At 26.9% G+C, this 24,169-nt stretch overlaps 1 protein-coding gene across 1 annotated transcript in view; it reads right to left on the bottom strand.

Moving 5' to 3' along the window:
• Positions 1 to 2,389: 2,389 nt before the first annotated feature.
• The window catches only part of LOC129966617 (diuretic hormone class 2-like), a 108,474-nt gene continuing 86,694 nt past the window's right edge, over positions 2,390 to 24,169 (bottom strand). The window contains exons 3-4 of the mRNA XM_056081116.1: positions 9,875 to 9,973; positions 2,390 to 2,785 (exon numbers count right to left, since the gene is read on the bottom strand). Coding sequence (XP_055937091.1) covers positions 2,647 to 2,785; positions 9,875 to 9,973 — 238 coding nt within the window. The 3' untranslated portion in view covers positions 2,390 to 2,646. The remainder of the gene's footprint in view (positions 2,786 to 9,874; positions 9,974 to 24,169) is intronic.

The following is a 24,169-nucleotide window of genomic DNA, read 5'->3' as shown; positions in this document are numbered from 1 at the left end:
TGATTAAAACTTAACCATGGTTTTGACGAGTTTAATCAGAAACTATATATTTTTCGAAATCTTATCTCAGAAAGGTGAAATTTATAGATTTTAAAACTTTGAATATTACTTTCTAAATGATATTGATTTCGTTCCTATATAATTTTTCTCTAATTTACATAAATTTATAATTTTAATTTTATGTACAATTTGTAATAATGATTTTGTTGTAATGAAAATTCTGGAATAGGAAACTAAGAAATGAGCCGAAAGTCAGTTTTGGTCCATGCCTGAGGCAAATAAACTCGTATGCACGAATTAAAATTGAATTATTTCATTTCAGATGTCGGCTATTGATTTAAAATAAGATGGAATGCGGAAAAGATGTGAAAAGAAACGTATTTTGTAAAAGGGTTCAAGACAGTATATTTGGAAATGTATGTAAGTTTTAAATTTATTCTTTTTATAAAAGGTTATAAAACTAAATTCTACATTATTGAAAAAAAAAATATGCCACAATTTCATTTCGGTACATTTATTCTCTAACTTTTAAAGACTTTTGATATAGTGAAAAATTTTTAAATCTATAACAATATTTTTACTGCTATGTGGAAACTAATTTTATTGTTTTATCTAAGTATTCAATCGCTTAATTTTTTGACGTTTAAATTAAGACCGAAATTGTTTATTTTTCTTGGAAATCATCTCTATCATAGAATTTTTACTTAGACTTCGATAGCATATTCGCATTCAAATTGGCAAGCATAGAAATGTTTTTTACCCTTATGCCATAAATTCATATTTTTCCGTTTTATCAAATAACAAAAGAAAAGTTATTGGAATATTTACAGTTTAATAGCCGAAGTTCACCGATATTCCTACCATTCCCACCGATATTCCTGAATTGGTTGCCAAAGGCGTCTAGGTATTAATAAATAAAGAAATGTGAGATAAAATAAAATAAGCTCATATTTGGTTGGATTTGTTTTGGCTTTTGATTTTTATAGCACAAGTGCCAGAATTGGCCATGCTGCTTCTAGATCATATTTGTAGTTATATTGCAACGTATATAATATCACTTACATTTAACGAATTACCAAAATGAAAATAAACATCTTCTAATTGAGATAGGTTGTTTTCACTTAATGAAAATGCGCCTAAATTTTTTTTGAAATAAGATAATTTGAAAACCTCTTTAAAATGGCTTCAAAATTAAAAAAAATTAAAAAAATTTCAAGTTAATTTTTTTATTATATAAAAGCATTACTTATAAATGAAGTTAAATCTGGTTTTAAACAGAAAAAGCAATATAATTTACCAAAGCTTTTCTGGTAACGATTTCATTAAATAAAGATGAATTTTATAATTCTGCTTTAGAGTGCCCTATTTCATCATGTGTTTACCATAACTAACAAATGCAATTCCGTTAATTTAGTAAATACTTGCAATCAGAATGGAAACGGTATTGTTAAAAATAAGCCAAAGATATTTTTTCCGCAAAATTTTTCGAATAAAAGATTTTAAGTTTTCTATCATATTTCATTTTAAAAAAATCTCCTCACAGAAAAAATTCCATTATTGATACAAAATCTAGATATATTTTGATATTTTCCAGTCAATAAAACGTAATTATTCTTTAAAGAAGTGAATATATTCGGGATCATTTTGTAAAAGATGTAAAATGCTTACATTCTACAATTTTAATATAAAATAGATTCAAAAAATATCTATGAAATAAAACTGTTTCAGTTAAAAGCCAATATTTCTCTGAAGATTTGAATATGTATGTATTTTTTCCAATACATACATACCTATGACATGTATATATGTATGACACAGTGGTGACCAAATAATATTGTTTGAATGATCAAATTAATTTTTAGCATTAATAATTTCGGGTAAAAAATTGTTAGCCAAAGAAATATGTTGGCATAGGTTCTTGTCTAATTTTTTGATGAAGAATATTTTTAATTTTTTCGGTAAATGAAAAAAATATATATATATATTTCAGATTCCATTTCATTCAAACCATAAAAGAACTGTTTTGATTTGCTAATGGATTAGTAATTAATGAAATAAATTTTATCTAATAATCTGAACTAATTTCTCTGCTTAAATTAATCTCAGTTCCACAAATATTTTAATATGCCATTACCAGAAAAGATGATCTTTAAAAGGATAAATTTGGATTATCCTTTTTCTTATGTGTTATCATATTCATAAGCTATCAAATTCATAATTTGCATAAGCAGATAACATATAAATTTTTAGTCTAATATTGCTAACTATTTAAAAAAATAACGTTCTATATTTATTATTTTAAAGTAAAATTTTGTTATATATTAAGGCTCTTTACTTAATTCCATTTGAAACAAATGACAGTGAAAAATGAAAAAGAAATACACACAAATTCTGCGCAGCAGAAATTTTTATTGAGTCTAAATACTACAAATCAAAAAAATGGTGATATTTCTACTACATCACTACAATAAACATCTGTAAATTTCAACTTTCTTCTTCACGGAAAATAATTTAGAGAAAGATTCTACTGATATATTACAAGGTTTGGCACACATAGTTCATCTGAAAGGATAATGTTATGTAAAGAAGTGCAAAAAAAGACAAAGTCAAGCTTTCTGATTTATACAAAACTCATAAGGTATCATATTATTGGGTTTCATCGGCGAAACGGCGTTTCCTTCCTGGCCCATTGGCGAAGCTAGCTGCAGACAGGCCCATCAGATGTTTGGCGGCTTGGCTACCAGAAAATCCACGAGACAGGCCAAGATCTAAACCTCTTTTTTCGCTGTGAGAGAAAAATAAATTTTCAAACAATGTTGTAGAAAATTGTATATTTGTATATTTATTAATTATAAGGAAATAAACTGTAATATTATTACTGCTAAGAATACTTATAGTTTAATAATATTATTATTATTACTAAAGAAAATGTAAGTAATCTTGAGTATGAAATGTCCAATATCTTAAGTAAACAACCGAAAAATTCTTTTAATTCTTTTTCATATTAGAGATTTATTGAGAATTTAGTTAAAGGCATATTTCAATAGATCTAATTTTGAATAAATATTGAAAATTCAAATTAATGTTTTCTACTCAAATAATATTTTTAGATTTTAAAATTGCATTCATTCTATTCAGTCAGTTTATATTGACAAAACTCAAAGTAAGAGAGGAGCATTTATAAATGTATTGTAATTAATGCAGTTTACGAATTAATTACAACAAATTTGTAATTAATCGCAATAAAATGTAATTAACAAATTAATTAAAATAAATTATAAAAATTTGTAACTAAGGAAATTTACAATTTTTTTTATTAAATCTGAATTTTGGTTACCACACATATTATTATCTAACGAGATATACAGACTTCTAAATTAAAGAAATTATTAAATGTTCAATAGCAATAGTTGAATAACAGAATTTTCAAGATGGTTCGAAATAATATTTGTAGGCTTAAAAAATATTAAAGTTTAACTAACGCAATAATTACTCATTTCTAAAGAGTTCATTACTATCCAAAAAAACATTTTAAAAAATAAACACAACAAAATTTAAATACGCTGTTCAGTGACAAAAAATGTGAAAGAAGAAAATTCTTGGAGAAATATAGGTTGGAGAAATTAAATTATATTCTTGTAAAAAATGAAATAAAAAATAAAAATATATAGTTTCTTTGTGTGAAAGATTCTAAGGATTCTGAAATTAAGTCTGTAACAGAAAACAAGCGATCTTAATACCAGCCTTTTAAATGGCTAATTATGAAATCGGATAAAGTGTATTCAGGAATATAAGTAAAATGCCATTTGTAATAAACCATACAAAAACTGGATATCAAATAAATAATAAAAGGCTAAAAATTGCTGAGAATTTTTCATAAAGTTTGTAAAAGGCTAAAAATTTAATCCTCTCTTAAATAATAATAATAATAAATATTTTATTTTCCAAACATGTTCATTATAACCGAAGTCCCTGAAAATAAGATACCTACTATTCTATTCTAAAAGTTAAAGTTCTCCCCGAATAAGTACGTGAAGCACATGCCAAAACGCGAGTTCACAAAAACTCCGTTACACCTCTGCCCTTAAGACGCTCTCCCATTTAACCTTCTCTACCTCTGACAACGGTGTGAGTCCAATCACTCGATGGACAAATTGTGCCATTTAGTGCACCACTTCCTCACGACGATCTCGCTTAAGTACTGCGGAATTGCGTCGCACGCTTGCACAGTTTTATCCCAATTACTCGTCATGCATTTATAGAGGCCCTTCACTCAACTCCTTTGATAAATTGGTTGGTTAGTTGGGACGTGACTGTGCGGAGCGGATGGGGAATTAGTGCGTGGGAAGTTTGCAGGTATCATACTTTTAGAGTGCAAAAGTTGTGATAGAATATCGCATATTTAGAACAGTTCTTCGAAGAACGTTGATGAAGATGATAAAAATGATTTAAAAATTAAACTGATTCAATATTTTTCATTTTATTTCTTAATGTAGTATGTATGGATGGTCAACAAAATTTGTAATTAAGTCTTGGACCAAAATCATTTTGAGTAGTAATCTTCGAATTACTCGTATAATTCAATCACTTATTTAGTCTATGTATGTGCTTTAGGTTTTTATGCTTTAGACTAGCATGTGATGCGGATTGGTGCAATTTTCTCATGTAAAAATATCTAACATGCCTCTATCCGAGGAAATTCCCAAATTTTACTTTTTAATCTTTCAACTGTTAGTGTTTCTACTGCCTATTTTGATGACATATCTCCGTTTAGAAAATGGGCTGTCAGTTTGATTCAACTGTGAAGCCATAAAACCATTGGCGTATTTATGAATTTGACATAATTTTTGCAAAAAATTTCAAAACGTATTTTGGTTTCTAAGTTTTAAAATATATTATTCTATCCAAGGATGAACTCAGGCAATTTTTAGTAAATAATTTATAAAAATATATGAAATAAATAAATCACATTTTTTTTTTTTTTTTTTTTTTGTAAATTTTGTGGATATTTTGAATTTCTGTGGATATTTGTGATTTGCGACATTATTTTCAAAAGATGTTTGATGCAATCTTTAATAAGTTTTTACAGTAATAACTTTTTCCAAAATTAATTATTTCTTTATAACATGTATGTTATGCAATGAATTCCATTTTGTTTCATTTTGGATGATATAGTTTGAGGCAATGCATCCGAAAGACATAAAGTTTTAGTTGGTACATAATTGCATAGCTGAGTTCCAATTACTTGTCCATTAATAATTATTTACAAAAATATTATATTATTGAATTTTGCTTTCAATGAGAATTCAAATATATTATGTTTCTATTAATATTGCATCAATATCCAAATTTTGTTATTCACGAGAAAAACAATTTAAATACTAATGTTTGAAGAAATGAAAAAAAAAATTCTATGCAAGAGTCAAACTGAATGGATTTTTACAACTTGAAGTAATTTTTTTTTTAAGTTTATCGATTGCTAGCATTACCATATAAAGAGTTTGTGCTAAGATTTATTAAATACTTATGAAAATAAGCATGCTTTTAAGGAATATAATTATGGACCCAAAAAGAAAAATAATTATTCGGGATATTCAGTATCAGATATTTTATGCTTTTTCAAATATCTTTCATAATCACGTATGAAAAATTCCCTAATTACTTAAACCTTTTGTTATTCAACTTTGTTATATGCAAATGAAACGAATATTCTGTATCCGAAGAACTGAAGAATTTTTTTTTTCTTGTAAATTATTATAATTCACAAAAAATACTATGTTTTGTTTATCTTACTAAGCTATGCCTTCTTACTTTGTTATTTATTTTGTACTTCCTCTTAAATTAAACACTAAAAGTAACATTTGCACTTGTTTTTGATGGTGATTCTACTTGGCAAAATTGGATCTTGTTTTCTGGAACATCTTTAATTGGGCTACATATAAGTTTATTTGATATATTTGCTTGTGATATCCTTAAGATTATATCCAAATATCGAATATGAGTTATCACTTTTTGATTATAATACGTTACTTTTCCATTTAACTGATATAAATTGAATATGACGCCAAATAGCATTTTTTGCTTGCTCGCATTCACCAAATATGCTCCAAATCTAAAAGCTTTATGCCATAGAATGTTTTCTGGAACACTTTTAATTGGGTAACATATAGGTTTTTTTTATATATTTTTTTGTGATTTCCTTAAGATTACACCCAAACATCGAACACGAGTTATCACTTTTTAATTATAATACGTTACTTTTCCATTTAACTGATATAAATTGAATATGACGCCAAATAGTCATTTTTTGCTTGCTCGCATTCGCCAAATATGCACCAAATCTAAAAGCCTTATGCCATAGAATTAACAACAAATTGTTGGCGTATATTTAGCAACAATAATAGATTTTAAAGACATATATAATTCAGCTCTGAATTTCCAATTCACGCTTTTCAATTCCAGTCAGACAAATGAGTGCAAATGTTCAGACAAGAAAGAGACAAACTTTCTACGATTATAATACACTAAATTTCAAACCAAATGTCACTCTTCTCATTCTCTTGAGGCCTTTATAAAGATTTCAAGATTAAGTTCTTAAATTGTTGTTTCGAATATTCCTGATAAAAATCTTTTATTCAAAAGTAATTAGTATCTTAACTTGATGAATGAGAACGTTCTAGAGAATACACTGTTAGAACATCAAAGAGAATATTCAGTGAAGTAACGAATGTTCTAATACAAGCTGAGTGACATTTGAAGCATAGACACCTGAGTTTTAACTCCCATGATGCATCAGTGCCTAGCAATCTTTCTCTTAAAATACCACACGTCTCCAAGAAGGAGAATACTACCGAATAAGATACGGAGGTATTTAGAACAAACCAGATTATGTCTTAGAATTTTAGGTCTATGGAGAATTAATTATCTTCCGTAGCTATTTTGTTTCGAATAATTTTATCGAATATCTCAGAGAATATATATGTGATATTTATGTTTATGTATTATTATGTATATTTCTTGAACTTTATATTTATAAAGAGTTTATTTTTAGCATATATATGATCAAAACAATTATTTTTCGCTTTATTACAATTTATGGTATTGTAATAAAAAATAATTCGATTTCATTTGTAGATGTTTGTAACTGAATTGGGAACAAGATTTTAAATATTTCCTTTAAACATTGCTAAAGTTGTAGTTCAAATATAATTTGAAGTCCTTATGAACTGTTGTGACAAAAAAAAAATTCTTCCTCTGTTTTTTTGTTTTTTTTCCTTTTCGTTGTTTATTCTTTTTTATAAAGCATATGTTAATATATACATTGAAATCTATAAAAAGATAATCATTGCTGTTTTTTAATATGATATATAGAAGGCGTTTAAGTAGTTTAATTGCTACGATTGATTTAAATAATCTACTTCATTGCTATTATTGATTAATTCTTATTATTAACTGATTTGGTTACGAAAAGCCAATTAATCACTTTAAAACAAAGAAAGAAGTTAAATTTTTTTCTCCTTCCGCAGTTATTTACCACCAAAAAAATTCCATTTTTTTGGTGGTAAATAAATTTAAAATTCTCTTTTTTGTTTAAATCATCTCAAAACTTTGCTGAACTCTTAGATAGAAATGAACTGGATACAAATAATTTTTTGTAAAATACTATAATACATGGAAAGTGTTTAATTTTCTTAATATTCAGTAAAAATAAGATTAAATTGCGTCAGATGGAGGGGAAAAAATCAATACATTTTCAGAATTTTTGTTAATATCCATTAGGCATAAAAAACATTTTTAATAATTTTGTCTTATTTATTTCAAATCTAAGAAAAATAAAGCCTGTGTCGCATATAATTTTTTTACAAAATGCCATAGCGTAGTCAAACGCATCTACTTATAATATTTAAGTGAGGTAAAATTAAATTGCTTCTGATACAATGGAAAACTTGTGTGTTTTTTGTGAGCTTTTGCCAATATCTAATAATTTCCATAAAACACGCTCAAGCATTTTAACTTGCTACAACTCTGAAAGAAACAGACATAACACGCATAATCCTTTATTAAATGCCATAGTACAATCAAACTCGTTCTGTACAATCAAAATCGTTCTCGCTCACAGTATTCAAACTCAACTGAAATGAAACTCAATTGTTTCTAATAATTGTAGAAACCATTAGTATTTCCTAAATTTTTGTGAACGTTTAACGTAATACCTAACGTCAAACATTTTCTAATGTTGCACGGGCTCAAGCATTTTTCTTACTTTACTGCTCATTATGATATTGAGCAATATATAGAATTGTAAAAACCTTTTCGTATTTTCTGAGTTTTGTATGACCTAATGTAATACCTGGTGTTAAGCATTTGCTAACATCTAATGAAACCCATGTGTTATGTGCTCAAATATTTTGCTTCCTTTACTATACATTATAATACTGTGTATTATATATATCTACTAAATTAATAAGTAAAATCTCTATTCAGAATTTATTCATTTCCTTTAGTTCTTCAAATCTTTATCGCTGTTTCTCAAAAAATATATTCTAAAAATTATTTTCTTTTTATTATCATAGCCACATTGTACTAATGAAAGAATTTATTGCAATTTTCCCTATGTTAGTGTAAGCAAGTTCTATTTAAGCAAATAACAAATGTATTCTATATAAAATGGACAATGATTTACAGCATTTTAATCCTAATCCTTAAGGAATTCAAATAATATATCATACCAGATATACTATAGCATAGTTTTTTTCATATATTCTTCTTTTCTTTTAAGATTATTCAGAATTTCTAATAATTTAATTCCGATTTAAATTGAATTACGTGTATGAGAGAATCCCAGTATTTAAAAAAATTATACACATCTTCAATCTAGGTAAATACTTTCTCGCAGGCTTTCACTAATTTTAATGCGTCGAAATTATATGTTATTTTATTTTACTATTAAGATTGCACTTCAAGAAATTTAATATGTAAATCAAGAACGATTTTAAATTTTTCCCAAGGACTTTTACATAATTGTTGCTATGAATAAATATCCAGACAAATAGATATTATTTTATTAAATATTGAAAGTATTTATTATATATAAACGTTTTCATAGGAATGAAAACACCATTTACTTTTACCTGATTTTATTATGAAATAATCTCTATTTCTACGAAATCAGAAATATTAATGTATTTTAAGGAAAACAAAAAGGGTTTTATAACATAAAAATAATTATCGTAAATGGATTTTCAGATTGAAAAAAAATTCAATGTACCTCATTTTTAAGTTTAACGCATTAAAATGTCTTACTTTATAAAAAGGTTCTTTTTGCGTAGAATATCCGTTTTTTAAAATATCTGCTGGAATGAAATATTTGATAAAAAATATAAATAAAAAATATAATGATGTGTTTTTATTTTTTATAATATCTTGAATGTACCAAAATCTGAATATACCAAGGTGATGTTTCATATTTTTTCCTCTCTCTCTCTCTCTCCCTTTCCCTTTCTCTCGAGTCAAAAGTGGAAATCATTTAGAGACGTCATCTATTGTTGTTTGGGAAACAAATTCTATCAATTTTAGGCTATTTCTTCGGCTACCGCTATGAAAATTTCTATTTTTGGCTATTTCTTTCTTAGAAATGCTATTTTATGTTACAAACTATCCAAATGTTTTTCTATTGGCTGAACAGAATCTTTAAAAAATTAAATACAATTTATTTCCTTCGCTTAAATCTCAAGTCTTATTAATATATTTATGTATCATTTTATTCTAATCATTTACTTTTTAATTCAAAACTAAACAATTAACACTGTTTATTTTTCTACAAGCAATCTCATTACGTTATAAAATAATTTTTGTTTGAAAATGAATCACTTACTTTGAAATACCTTCGGCTTCTAATATCCTTTGCGCAAGATTTCCAAGAACTTGCAGAGTTTCCTTGGGGTTATCAATCTCGACAATGGATCGCTTGTATCTGAAACATAATTATTCGGAAATAATTTAAATTTATATTTCATCACATTTTTCTAGGTCATTTATTACAAATTCGAAATTGCAAAGGTATTTTGTTATAATCTCCGCATAAAATGAAAGAAATAAATTTCTGCTGAACAGAATCAATTCTTAACATGTTGTAATATGCAGCGAGATCAGTATTATTAAATAAATCAAAATACTTCGTTGTCTTTTTCTAACGAATAATAATGGCGTGATTTTAGGTAAGTCTATTTTGAAAGATAGAGGACGGATATGAATCAACGTTTGTAAGATGTGACTGCTTTTTGCTAATTTCTAACACCAAATTCACCAACAACAGTTCACATTTAAAAATAAAATTTTAGTCTATTTTTAAGGTCTGAATAATTTATTAGCCAAATTCAATATTTTCATTCGTTATAACAAACCTATTCAGTCCCACACATTCTAAGTTTCATGCTTTCCACCTTTTCAGCAAATACATGCCTTTATCCGAAATAAAAATTCAGCCCACCTGTGTAAGTCATCCGATCTACACTACAAATCTTGGGAAGGATTAAAGATTGCGAAAATTCAAGTGATACTAGAATCAAAATGTAAACATTAATTCGCATTTCACTTTAGATCCAGTTCTATTTTTTTGGCTTTACAACAAAATGTGTCATGGATTCAGAATTATTGTTCAAGAAAAATGCTTGAAATACATCAAGGAAGAATGAAATGCTTTAATTTAAGTATTGATTTGAGATCTAATTGTTTCAGATGAATCCATTGTTCAAATTTTAAAAGAATCGGTACATTTCCTGATACTCCTCACCATTATTTACAATAATATTTGTGGAAGTATGATCATAAGATAATTTGATAACAAAGTATCAAAAATTTATAGATAGATAGAACGTGATAGATAGATTTTCCAAGCTATTCTCATCTGACTAAAAACTGCAAAACAGTTTTCATTTGATTAACGACTCTATTATTTTTCAAAATTTCAATTAATTTGGCTATTACGTCTTTTAAAATAAATAAAAACAATTTTACCATAAATACAAGAATATAGCCAACGCATGCATATATATATATATATATATATATATATATATATATATATATATATATATAAAAGTAACCAATCTTAAGTAAGAAAAAGTTTGAAAACGAAACTAAAATGAAAACGAAACAAAACAGTTTCGAAATCGCAACTAAAATTTATAACCTATTTAAACTAAAACCAAAAAAGAGCTTCATAGTATTTAGAGAGCGCAATTGCAGCTACTTCTAAAACACAGATGAATTGATACAAAAGTATTAGAATCAAGTTAATAGGAAAAACAAAAAAGCAAATAAAAATTAAACCAAAAGAATTATAAAAAATATAAAAAAAGAATCCGGCCTGAAGACTTTTTCAAGGGTCACCCTCAGGCAAGGATTCAAAGAAAGATTTTTGAAAGTAAGATTTTCGGGTCACGAGGAATCATTATTAGACAATGTCTGTATTTCCTCACAGAAAAAATCCCTTTCTTTGAATCCCTGCCTGAGGGTGACCCTTGAAAAAGACTTCAGGCCGGATTCTTTTTTTATATTTTTTATAATTCTTTTGGTTTAATTTTTATTTGATTTTTTGTTTTTCCTATTAACTTGATTCCACTACTTTTGTGTGTGTATATATATATATATATATATATATATATATTTAATTTGGTGAGGTAAAATATATAACACGCATTTTTTTGATATAATAATTTTAGTTACTCTTGGGTTAAGATTAAATAAATCTCACATATTTTAGTAGGAAAAGGAAATATCTATTATATAATTTAGTATTTTGAATGTAATATTATACATTGAACTTTTGCATTTCCTTATGCATTAATATAAGGTAAAAAATTCATAAGAATCAAAATCAAACTTTAAAAAAATTGTTATCATCCAAGCATTTTAAAGTATTTTAGAAGTATGAGGCATGCTTAACCAAATAAAACATATTGCTGATAAGAATGTTAATCATTTTTAAAGTATTTATCAAATACATATTTGAAACACATTTGAATTATTATTTCTTCAATCAACAATTTAGAACGCAAATATTTTTTTTCCATGAAATAAAAATAAATAACTTTGCATTTTAGATAGCTAACTATAACATTTGAGGGGATTTTCTTTCAGAGATCACTCGGATCAGAATCCATCAACCAATCCTTTTTATTTCACTTAGGGATTTTATGTTTTTTTCTTAATAAATGAAATTCCATTAAGAAAAAGTTCATTCATTTTTCCCTAACATGTATTTTTGATTGCGTTGTACAGATCCCATTATTTTGATATAAAGAACTTCTAGTGTTGTTAGTAAAAAGTTTGCAAGAGTCATTGAAAAAAAAAAGAGGAAAAGTAATAATCAACGGACGCAGAAGGCTTAAGCAAATTGAATTATGGTCTCTATTCGTCTTACATAAATAAAAAAAATCCTGAAAAAAATTGGTTTAATTGCCAATTATCTTCTTCAGACGTTTAAAGAACGAAGCCTTTTGTACCTAATGCAAAGTAAAACCAATTTCCACCGACATGACTTCAGAAAAAAAGATTAACTATCTAGATACTTGATATTGATGCTTGTTCTTTGCTGGCTTTGGGGATTTTCTGGGAGAAAAATGACAAAAAAAAAAAAAAAAAAAAAAAAAAAAAAAAAATACCAAAAGAGGGGGAGGGTGGAAGTTAGGCTTGGCTCAGCTACTCCATTGTATTGTCAAACAGACAAGAAAAAAGTCAAGAGGCAAATACTTTTTGCAACTGAAAGTGGTATTCCAGAACAAAATCTACTTCCTTTTTAAACAAGATGAAAAAGGTATGTGAAAAACTTTTGTGCATTTTAGATGCTTCTAGAATTCTTTTGTTGAGTGGATGATAAGGCAATAGCAGAAAGGAAATAAAAAAAAAACCGACCTTTTTTTGAATTTATAAGTTACAAAAACTAGGATTTCTCAAAAATAGGATATATCTTACTGTTTCTTCAGCTTCAGTATTTTTTTTATATTTTTTATAACCACAAAAACTGCCTTATGGAAGTGTCATTTACCTTTACCTAAAAATTTGTATGGACTTTGCAACTACTGAAAAAGTAATAATTCATTTTTTAAAAAAAGGCTACTATTATCATATTAATAAAAATTATGCTAACAATTGATAAATTTTGTTTAAATGCATAATAAAGAGTAAAAAATAGAATTATATAAATTCGTAACTATTTATTTCCTTATTAGCCGACTATGACTATGGGGTAACCACACTGGCTACTCTGCCCCGCCTAATTAAAGGTATTCGGATTAAATTAAATGACAGCATTGGTTGGAACTAAGGTTGGGTCCTATGGGCCATCACCGACCAAGGTACAACCCTTCCAGTTGGAAGCACGTCCCATTATCGATAAGAGGTAGCCAATGCCCAGTTGGAAGCACGTCCCATTATCGATAAGAGGTAGCCAATGCCCACCATTTCTGTACCCACCTGGGTGCCGGAAGCTTCTTCCTTAATCTGAGGTGCCCACCTAACAAGGAGAGATATGAGGTAAGTCATAGAGACCGAGTTTCATTTCATTTGATTTTTTTAATGCATAATCTGATATTCTTGTATTTCTTATCATATTTTTAAATTCCAATATGTTCAGGATATTTAAGGTCTATTATTACAGTAACCTTTCCCTTTGATGATGAATTGAAGAGCATTACGGGAGTTGGCATAAATTTCCGCGTCATCTATCGTCGCATTTCTCTCTAACCACTCACAAATTCCTCATACAGTTAGTTCTAGTACTGAAATGTTGTAGAGTGTTTTATGACTAATAGTTTCATAGCTGAAATATAATATGATGGGAAAAAATGAATGAAAAATAACTGCTGAAATAATTTAATTAATTGGATATATTTCTGAATAAGCTTAATATTTTAAAGTTATTTCTTTTACTTGTTCCACAAAAAAGTTGATCAAATAAAAAAAAGTGTATGATTTGTGATGATTTTAATAAAAAAACACATATGAAAAAAGAAGACAGAATTTTCATGCCTTATATTTCAACATTGGAAAAAAGAAATAATTAAATGTTAGATTAAACTAAAAAAATATTGATTTGATATAAAAGAATTTTTTATATAGATTTGAAAAGATGAAAACTCATAAATTCTCAATTAAAAGTGTAATTAACAATGGTGTAATTAAAACTGTAACTTCTATAAAAGAGCAATATAATTTTTGCATTTTTCTAACATGTTTTCTCCAATATATATAAATTTTTTATTGCATTCATGAGAATTTTTTTAGTACAATACAATATGAAAGGAATTGTGGTTTATTTGTGGTTAATGTTACATTACTGAGGGAATTTAATATGACAAATACCATGCCTTTTTAGATTTTCATTACAAGGCATTCAACATTTTTCTATTTTTTATTTTTGTATATAAAAATGAAAATAGGTTGACTGTAATTATTAAATCTATAATATAAATTGAAAGAAATTCCTTTTTCTTGAAGGCAAATGCATTGTGATTAGGAATTTTAACATTGTCATATCGTTGCACACTTTCGATTTGTTACTAAAAAGACAAATAAATAAAGAAAACGGTATTTTTAAGCTGTTTTATTAATGGTAACAGCTCCTATATATGTACTAAATTTTTCAATAAATAAAAATTTCTAAGAAACAAAAAGAAAGTCACCTTTATTTGAATACAAAATTCCGCCGTTTTCCATTATCGAGAACTGATTCTATTCATTTAACATTCTATATTTAGATGCTAATGCCAGATACACTTTGGCAGATAAACAAATTAATATGCTTTTAAGCAACTAAAGGAAGTAGGATTTCATATTGTGAAGTAATAAATAAATTTTTTACCTTATTTGGAATAAAATAATAAAAAAAATGACTATTTTCATTTCATTTTTCTAAATTAAGAGAATTTATATTCTTTTCATCGTTATGTAGTTTGAAAATACTGACAAAATGCTTGTAATTTTTCATTCCGTGTTGTTTTATTAAAATAATTTCCACGAAAAGATTAAAAAAAGACCAAAGAATCTAAAATTTTCAAAGAAAAAGAGAAGCTTCATATTACAAAACACTTTTAAAAGGATTATATAAATTTAATTTTTTTAAACAATTAATTTGACAACACATTTTTTCTATGTTCATATTGGACGATGAAAAGCTATTGATGAGTATAAACTAATCAATGATAATTTTACAAAAAACTCTGTCTAACCATTTTTCCTTTCCTGTGAAATAATAATTCTTATTTTATAATTAAAACTCTGACGACTTAATTTATTCTTCTTCGTGCATAGACAGATCTTAGAAAATGTAAGCACTGCAAGAATGCACATCTTTAACATATCCTTTAATCCTGTTCCTATTAGTATAGATTTAAATACTTCTAGAATTTTATTCCGTGTTTCGGAAAGTGAAGGAATACGAACTCGCAAAATTCCAACAGTCTTTTAACAGGATTAAAATTTAAGGAAGACTCGAAAAGCATTTCTATGTAGCTATTGTAATCCCTCGACAAAATAAATATTTATCCTCCGAAGTTACAAAATACATTAAAAATGTGTCCACGACTTTCGGCATTCATATGAACGTTGTGCTTTGTTATAGGATATATCAAAAGGTATTATAAGTTATTTATAAAAGACAAAATACTAAGAAAATTATTGAAATAGAATAAATCACAATTTTGAAAAACATTTTGGCAGTATAAATCAATTTCACTTATCTCTCTTACCGTATTATTTATTTAAACATTACTTTTTTTAAAAATTATTTACCACAAATATCATTACTTATAAGTTTTTAAAAACCTATGTGATCTAATTAAAATATAAAAATAACTAAAAACAATAATTAAGAATAAATGTTGCGAAAAATTCCTTACTTTCGATCCAAATTTGGTAACTCCAAGCCAAAGGTCTTGACTTTAGAGCACCGATATCCCCACAGATTTCTCTTATTATTAATAGAATTCTTTTTTTACAAACTACGAAACGACATTTCAGCCTTTAAATTCCATAAAATAAATCCCACATATGTTATAAAGTATAAATTCGGGGAATCTTCCAATATGTTTAAAAAATTGATATGAAATGTTTAATACTAATTTTTACTATTGCTTAAGTGCAAAATGGATGAGATCCATTATGATGAATAAAAACATTGTGATGAATTAAGGCATTATGATGATTAAAGTATGATAAATAAAATTTTTGGATGAAAATCTTCCATTCCTTCTCCTTTTTAAATTACTGTGAATCTGTACATCTAAAACATTACCCTTTTTTTTAAATTAAGATTGAATTTTAATGTTTGATCAGTATTGCTTAGTGGGCGGGTTTTAAACAACAACTAACTTTTAGTACTGCGCTTTATTCATATCTATGACTATCCCTTTCACATTGACATGTTTTTCATATCTATGACTTCATAAACCATTGTTCATATCTATGACTGTCCCTTTCACACTGACATGGTTTTCATATCTATGACTTCATAAACCATTGTTCATATCTATGACTGTCCCTTTCACACTGACATGGTTTTCATATCTATGACTTCATAAACCATTGTTCATATCTATGACTGTCCCTTTCACACTGACATGGTTTTCATATCTATGACTTCATAAACCATTGTTCATATCTATGACTGTCCCTTTCACACTGACATGGTTTTCATATCTATGACTTCATAAACCATTGTTCATATCTATGACTGTCCCTACCACACTGACATGGTTTTCATATCTATGACTTCATAAACCATTGTTCATATCTATGACTGTCCCTTTCACATTGACATGTTTTTCATATCTATGACTGTCCCTTTCACATTGACATGTTTTTCATATCTATGACTGTCCCTTTCACATTGACATGTTTTTCATATCTATGACTGTCCCTTTCACATTGACATGTTTTTCGTATCTATGACTTCTTAAACCATTGTTCATATCTATGACTGTCCCTACCACACTGACATGGTTTTCATATCTATGACTTCATAACGATTGTTCATATCTATGACTGTCCCTTTCACATTGACACGTTTTTCGTATCTATGATTTCTTAAACCATTGTTGATATCTATGAATTCATAAAACATTGTTGATATCTATGACTATTTCAATCTTGAATACATATTGAAAGATATACATTGATATGAAATCATATTTTAAAAGGGATATTTATTTTAGTTCCCATTTAAACTAAAAAAATACAGTTTTTAATAATAATAAAAACGGAATTTTTAGTAAATTTAGTATTATTTAAATTATCTTCTGATTTCCAGCATTATCTAAATGTGAGTTTCAAAATCTGTAGCTAAAGCTGAATATCTCTGATAGTCTAAGCCTTGTTTTATCTTTAAAAACACACATAAATATTTTTCTTGTTGTAAAGGACGAATATTTTCTTCGAACGTTCGAAAGAAAATCGATGGCATGCAGAAATAACTATGTCATTGCTGTGAGGTAAGTAACTGGTCTATGAAACGTGAACAATTGTCTTATTTTCTCTAGAAAATAACAGAGCACTCGAAAGACAATTTTTATTCTCGAATCGTAACGAATTGAAGAGTCCTGCGTAATGGACGGGAAAAGAAAGGAGTTATCATTTGAAATGTTTCCACAAGAACATGGGTGAAAACCAAAATAAATCGGTCAGGTCATAAAGATGAAAATTGTTTGATGTTTCTGTTCTTACAACGGATTTGATAGATTTGTTGTTTGATCTGCTAACGTTATGTTTGGCAGCTACACGGAAGAAGAATGTTTTTAAACAAAAGAAATTTGATAAGAAAGGATGTAGACACTGGGGAAATGATTATGTATTTATTATTGGATTTGTACACTATCATGAAATTCAATGCTTCATATTTATTTTTAAAATTATGTGCAATTGAAGTAGGAATATTATAGGAATTATGACTTTGGTTATATGCATAAAATATCGAAGTATTGATACTTTTTATTAATGTTCAAAATCATGTTATTTTACGTAAGTTACAGATGCTAGTAAAGTAAAATTTTGGATTCAAATAAAAAAAAAATTATTCGGGAAATATATAACTAAAACTAGAGATGCAACTTACTAAGATAATAAATATTACTTTTTTGGTTTGAAATGTATGCTGTAACCTTAGCCTGCTTTCTTTAGTTATACTTTGTTTTTAGATTTTTTTTATCTTTTGGATAACTTTACCCCGTAGATATCCAATACATAGAAATCTAAAATATCCTATCAATAGAATATAAGAGAATAACAAATATATAAACAGTAATTTTATGTGAATTTTAGCAAATTTTTTTAAAAATTTTAATAGAAAAAGTAATTATATTGTTAATAGTGGGATATTAAAGTCCTACTGAAACAAATGGTTTTTTTTTTCGAATTCAGGAATTCGTCCTTTTTTTATTACAATTTTTTTTTTCGAATTCTAAATTGTATCCTTACAGAGTTCGTAGCATAGAAACGCATATTATAAGTAAACTCTTCTTAATGAAATCATGAAGATTTTTTCATTATTGTGGCATTAATTTATTAATAATTGCTCCAGACTATTTGAATGCTAAATCTGGAATTCAGGAATAAATCGTATAAAATTCCTTTTAGTTCAGCCTTTTATTACAACAGCGTATCTAGGATATTTTATTGTTTCTTTTTAGAAATCACCTTTATCGAAAGCTATGATTTGAATCTCTCATTAACGAGCATATTAACCAAATATGAGATTAATAAATTAAATTATTTTTCAATTATTGAAAAACATAACACATTATTCTTTCAGTTAAATATATTATTTAAAAGGCGTCATTCAACACTATTCTTTTCGCATGCAACTGCAAACAAATATTGATTTGTGATTTTATCAAATAATTTTGAGATTCTTTCTCTTAAATTCTCATTTATAATCAGACGAAAAATTTATAAGAGGATATATCTAACACAATTCTAGGATCATGAAATGAAAATCTTTTCGAAATTAAAAGTTACTATAACAATTATATATAAAATGCTAATATAGCATGGCATACATGCATAAAAATCACTCTTATTAACTATTATCGAATGGCAACAAATAAATATCTAGAAACGTTTCAGACTACTTATTCGAACGTTTTTACGGAGTGTTTCATTGAATTCAAGGATTCGTTGAATAATGCAGCTGCAATATATTATTAAAAATGTTCTGGTGCGTGCTCTCCGTGTCCTTAAAAATATCATTCAGTCAGAAGAAAATATAAGATAAAAAAACAATATCAAACAAAAAGTTTAATCGGATTCGAAAATAATCTTAACCGTCGCCAGATGAATAATCACTATGACTTACATATGGAAATTGATGATCATGTATTCCAAAACTATTAGCCCACAAAAATATTTTTTGCATTATCTTAAATTTAAATAAATTACTTTTATAATTATATTTAATAATTTTCTGTAAAATTTTACTTCACTTTTAATATTTTAAAAATTTAATGCAACTTTAATTTATCGAATGCAATTTCAATTTTTTTAATGTTATGATGAAATTCAAACTCATCCATTGAAATAATCATTTCGTGCTTTTCCCATGTTAAGATAAAATAAACTGCTTTCTATTAACTTGTTCCTGAAATATGATTTTGATTTCCGCTTTTATTCCGTAATATATGCACTTTTTAAATTTATTTTCATTTTATTAAATTAATAAGTTAAAATCATATTTTTCAGTCGTAAAAAGTTAATAATCTAGGTGAACAAGCTGATCTGTAAAGGCGGTTAGTTCTTAATAAAAGCAGATGTGAAACTAAACCTTTCTATAGTATACTGAATTCATAGCAAGATAATTGACTGAAAATGAAGATTTTAATTATAACCCTGAATATTTAAAATGATTTTCAACTGTAATAGATTGCAATTTGTGCTGAGTTCTCATTAGTTTTATATTAAAATTTCTCTACGATATAAATTTCGAACACAGAATAAAAATGAACTTAAAAACTCTTTTTAAACGTCTGAAAATTAAAGATTTAATTTGATTCACTGAAATAAAAAAGACATATCAATATATCTGAGTTAATTATTAAAGTCTTTATTAAAAATATCTTGATTAAATATTACATTTGTGCTATATTGCTAAGTTTATGTAAATATATCAAATAAAAGGAGATTATCGTGTAATAGAAGTCTCTTTCCTTTATTTAGAAGGAAATTGAATATTATTAAATGAAGCTGTCTTCGAATTAAAACTAGAAAATTTTAATAATATTAACTATTTTAACTATTTATGAAACATTCTCTGAAGAGAAGAAAAAAAAAAGACTACGACAATAAATGAAGATATTTCAATTGGAATAATATTTCTTCTTAACTGTCAGTTTTCAATTGCATTGTGTGTGTGTGTGTGTGTGTGTGTGTGTGTGTGTGTGTGTGTGTGTGTGTGTGTGTGTGTGTGTGTGTGTGTGTGTGTGTGTGTGTGTGTGTGTGTGTGTGTGTGTGTGTGTGTGTGTGTGTGTGTGTGTAAGCTCATTCACATATAGTATATGTACAAAAATATGTAGTTACCGTGAAAAATGTGAAAGAAAAAAAATATGTCCTATCCGAAGTACGCAAAAATCTTTATTTTAAGTATGAACTTTTATTCAAGCATGAACATTAAGTATTTATATATGTTTGCAAACGGTGATGTTCAAAACAACACCCACAATACATGTGGAGGCCTGCATATAAGTGTTGTAAAATAACGCCAAGCTGCCGTTTGAATCGTAATTTAAAAGGAAATATCACGCCATGTACTTTATCCTCGGTCAACGTGATTAACATTACCAATTGCTAAAGAATTTACATGTCACAAACCATCTTGCAACCATCTCTCAGTTATCAAAGTTATCCGAAACATTAGCAGGTATAGGTGACATAATTCTAGATGATGTTGATGAAAGACAGCATGACTGGTTTATGTCTGATTTTATGGGCCAGGCATTTCTGCATACCCAGAGCAACAATATATGGTCTTTGTTTCGAATATAATAAGAATTTCAATGCATTTCATACCTCCTATACTAGAGTGGTTGGATATTGAATACCTATACTGTTGGTTTGGACATAACGATCTGACCACTGTCACCAGATACAGAACTTTCGGATTACTTCAGATGCAGACATCTAAAAGAATTGGTCTATCGATGCCTAGTTGCTACAGAAAGCGACATAGATACACATTTCATGCTGCATTTACTTGTGTGAACATCATATTGCTGCAACATGTGCTGTCAGCCATGGTCTGTATTTGCATGCCTCGATATGCGTGGTAGACATTTTGTACATCTTCCAATGTAAATATATACAAATACCGATTTCTGTGCTTCCAAAATAATTTTTCTTTTCCGTTTAGAGAAAGTTATTTTCATCTTTTCTCTATCAATTTTCCCAAAAACTATCGTTCTTGCTCAAAATGCTCAAAAACTATCGTTCTTTGAGCATTTTTATGATTTCCAACGGAGTATAGCATTATTTATTAGTTCTTTTTTGTAACGGACTATATTTTAATATTATGTAGCATTTTTAATTGTAGTTATAAAATGAAGAGCAATAAAAAAATTATTGTAATTTTTGAATGACTTAAATTTTTAAAATTTTGAATTACAAGATTAGAAACTTCCTTTGATCACTGATCCTCATATTTGAGTTTGCAAAATAAAATTTTCTTGCAAATAGTTACATTTAACAACTTAAAGTTATCAGATGTAGTTGTTACAAGTTTTTTTCCTAAGTGTTACTTTGTAAAAAATTATATAAATAGGGCGTTTACCTCTTCTTTTTTTTTTCATAGCTTTTCTGAAGAAATTATATCTTTCTTTCTTTAATCACGAGCACATTTTGACATTTTATAGAATTAAACTGAATGAAATGGATTTTCATAAAATGAAATAATTCATAAAGCTAAATTATAATTATGCCTTAGATAATTTTTTTATACTATAAAAACTTTTCCGCAAACAAACTGACAAATTTTGTTTGATTCGTAATACGAATAAAACGTAGCAATAGAAAATATTTTGTGAGAAGGAAATTCTTTTCCAAGCTTGTATGCAAATATGAGCTCGACCAAATTTCAATGAAATATTTTTAGAAAGTATGTTGCCCCTGCAAATTTTGAATTTTATTGATATCGAAATGAAAAAGATGTCATATGAAGAAGAACTAATTGTGATAAAAATTTCAACAACATTCAAATTAGAAAAAGGAATTTAGAAATGCAAGACATTTAACTTTGTAAAAAATAAAACATTAAACAGTATCATTTATATTTATTTATAAATAAATAAAGATAAATATATAATAATGTTATATGTGGCTAAAAATTACACTAGATTAAAAATTCAATGATATGTATATCAAATGTCTTGACTATTACTTCAGGAATCCATAAAATGCATATTATGACCTCCGAGTTTTATTCGTCAATTTGAATGAATGCATAATTAATGCTTTTGCAATTCTGTGTGCTATGATTTAATTCAATAATTCGCTCTTTGAAAGAAAAACGATAATGCGATTAAATGTGTACTATAATTTACTATTTATTTTAATCTTTATAGCAATATTTTGATCAAAATAATTTATACTTACAAATAAAAAAATTAAATATTTTCATTATAAATTCCTAAAAATGACATCATTAAAAATTCAAGAATATATATATCTTATCTCGTAATTCTTACCACATGAATCCATGAAGAATAAATTTCATTAAAATGCCATAGAAATTGCAACCCCTATTTCTTTGAATGAATGCATAATTAAAGCATTTGTGGATGAGATTTGACTTCCTTATCATTTTCTTTCAATTCAATTTTTAAATAATTTTCCTCTGTCGTCTTTATTAAATATGATCTTATTTACTACCAAATAAAAGAATAATTCAATCTCTTTCTCATTCACTGCGCAAATTAAAAATATTTGGTTGTTTTTATAACTTTTTTCATTAAAGATATTTTTAATATTGATCGCATGATTCATCTTTGTTGAACTGGAAAAACGAAACACAATAACAAGCATCAAATATGAAAAATCTAATTTGTTTAACATGTTACAGAAAAAGCAACATCGGATATCGATTATTCAAATCTGAGTAGCTTTATCTAGTGAAAATGCCAAAGAATGTTTCCAACAGAAAAATCATTCAAATCTTACGAGTTCAAACCTTAATAATTATATTCTGTTGTGTTTTATACACTCTGAAATACAAAGGAAATTTTCTTTATCTGTTTTCTGTTTGTTATTGGAAATGATAAAATGCGTAGAGGTGGTGTACAGAATAAAAAATTCTAACTATAATTATCCATTAAAATAACCAACGAGAATAAAATGCTTTGGCACCTTAAGCGTAAATATTTCAAATCGGTTATTTTAAAAGAAGTTGAAGTCTGAAATTATCAAAGCTGTCGATTAAAATCATTTTGATGTTGAGCAAATGCAAAGTCTTTTTTGAATAGAAAATTATTTCTTTTCTTCAAAGATTTCTGATTCTCCAAATCAAAATGAAATATTTTCTCTATTTTTTTCTATTGATGATAAATGTTTCAACAGTAAAGTAGATAATTTTGAAAACTTAACTTTTTGTATTTGTATTCTGTATAAAATAACCTTTAAAATTATATTTCAAATTTATAATATTAAAAATTACATTAGACTTAATAACAAATTATGAAATATACAGTGTTCATTTTCATCGGAGTCTTATAACTAATTTTAGCTTTAGAGTAAAACATATATTTCAAGTAATAAAAATTCTCTAAATAAGTTAAAGATTTATTCTTCATTTTTTGAACTAATCAGTGGACTTTTGACAAAAATTATGATGCCTAAGTTTTTATGCCACCCCCACGTTCTTTTAACCATGTTTAATAAAATTGTCTTGACAAATTAGTAAACAATTTCAATTAAAGCAAATTCCCACATTTCGATGCTGTCTGAGTTATAAATCTTTGAATGATTCTATTTTAAATTAGTTTAAACGATTCCAATAGTCTTTTTCAAAAAATTCCGTTAACCAACAGACGATGCTTGCTCGAGGTGGCCGTCCGTTAGTCTAAATTAATGAATCGAAAGAATCATAACTTAAGGCATTTGCACAGCAGAAGGCGAATCATTGTCTTGTAAATTT

The sequence above is a fragment of the Argiope bruennichi genome, chromosome 4, assembly GCF_947563725.1.
Source record: "Argiope bruennichi chromosome 4, qqArgBrue1.1, whole genome shotgun sequence".
In the NCBI taxonomy this organism is placed as follows: Eukaryota; Metazoa; Arthropoda; class Arachnida; order Araneae; family Araneidae; genus Argiope; species Argiope bruennichi.
This window is presented reverse-complemented; position numbering and strand designations above follow the sequence as displayed.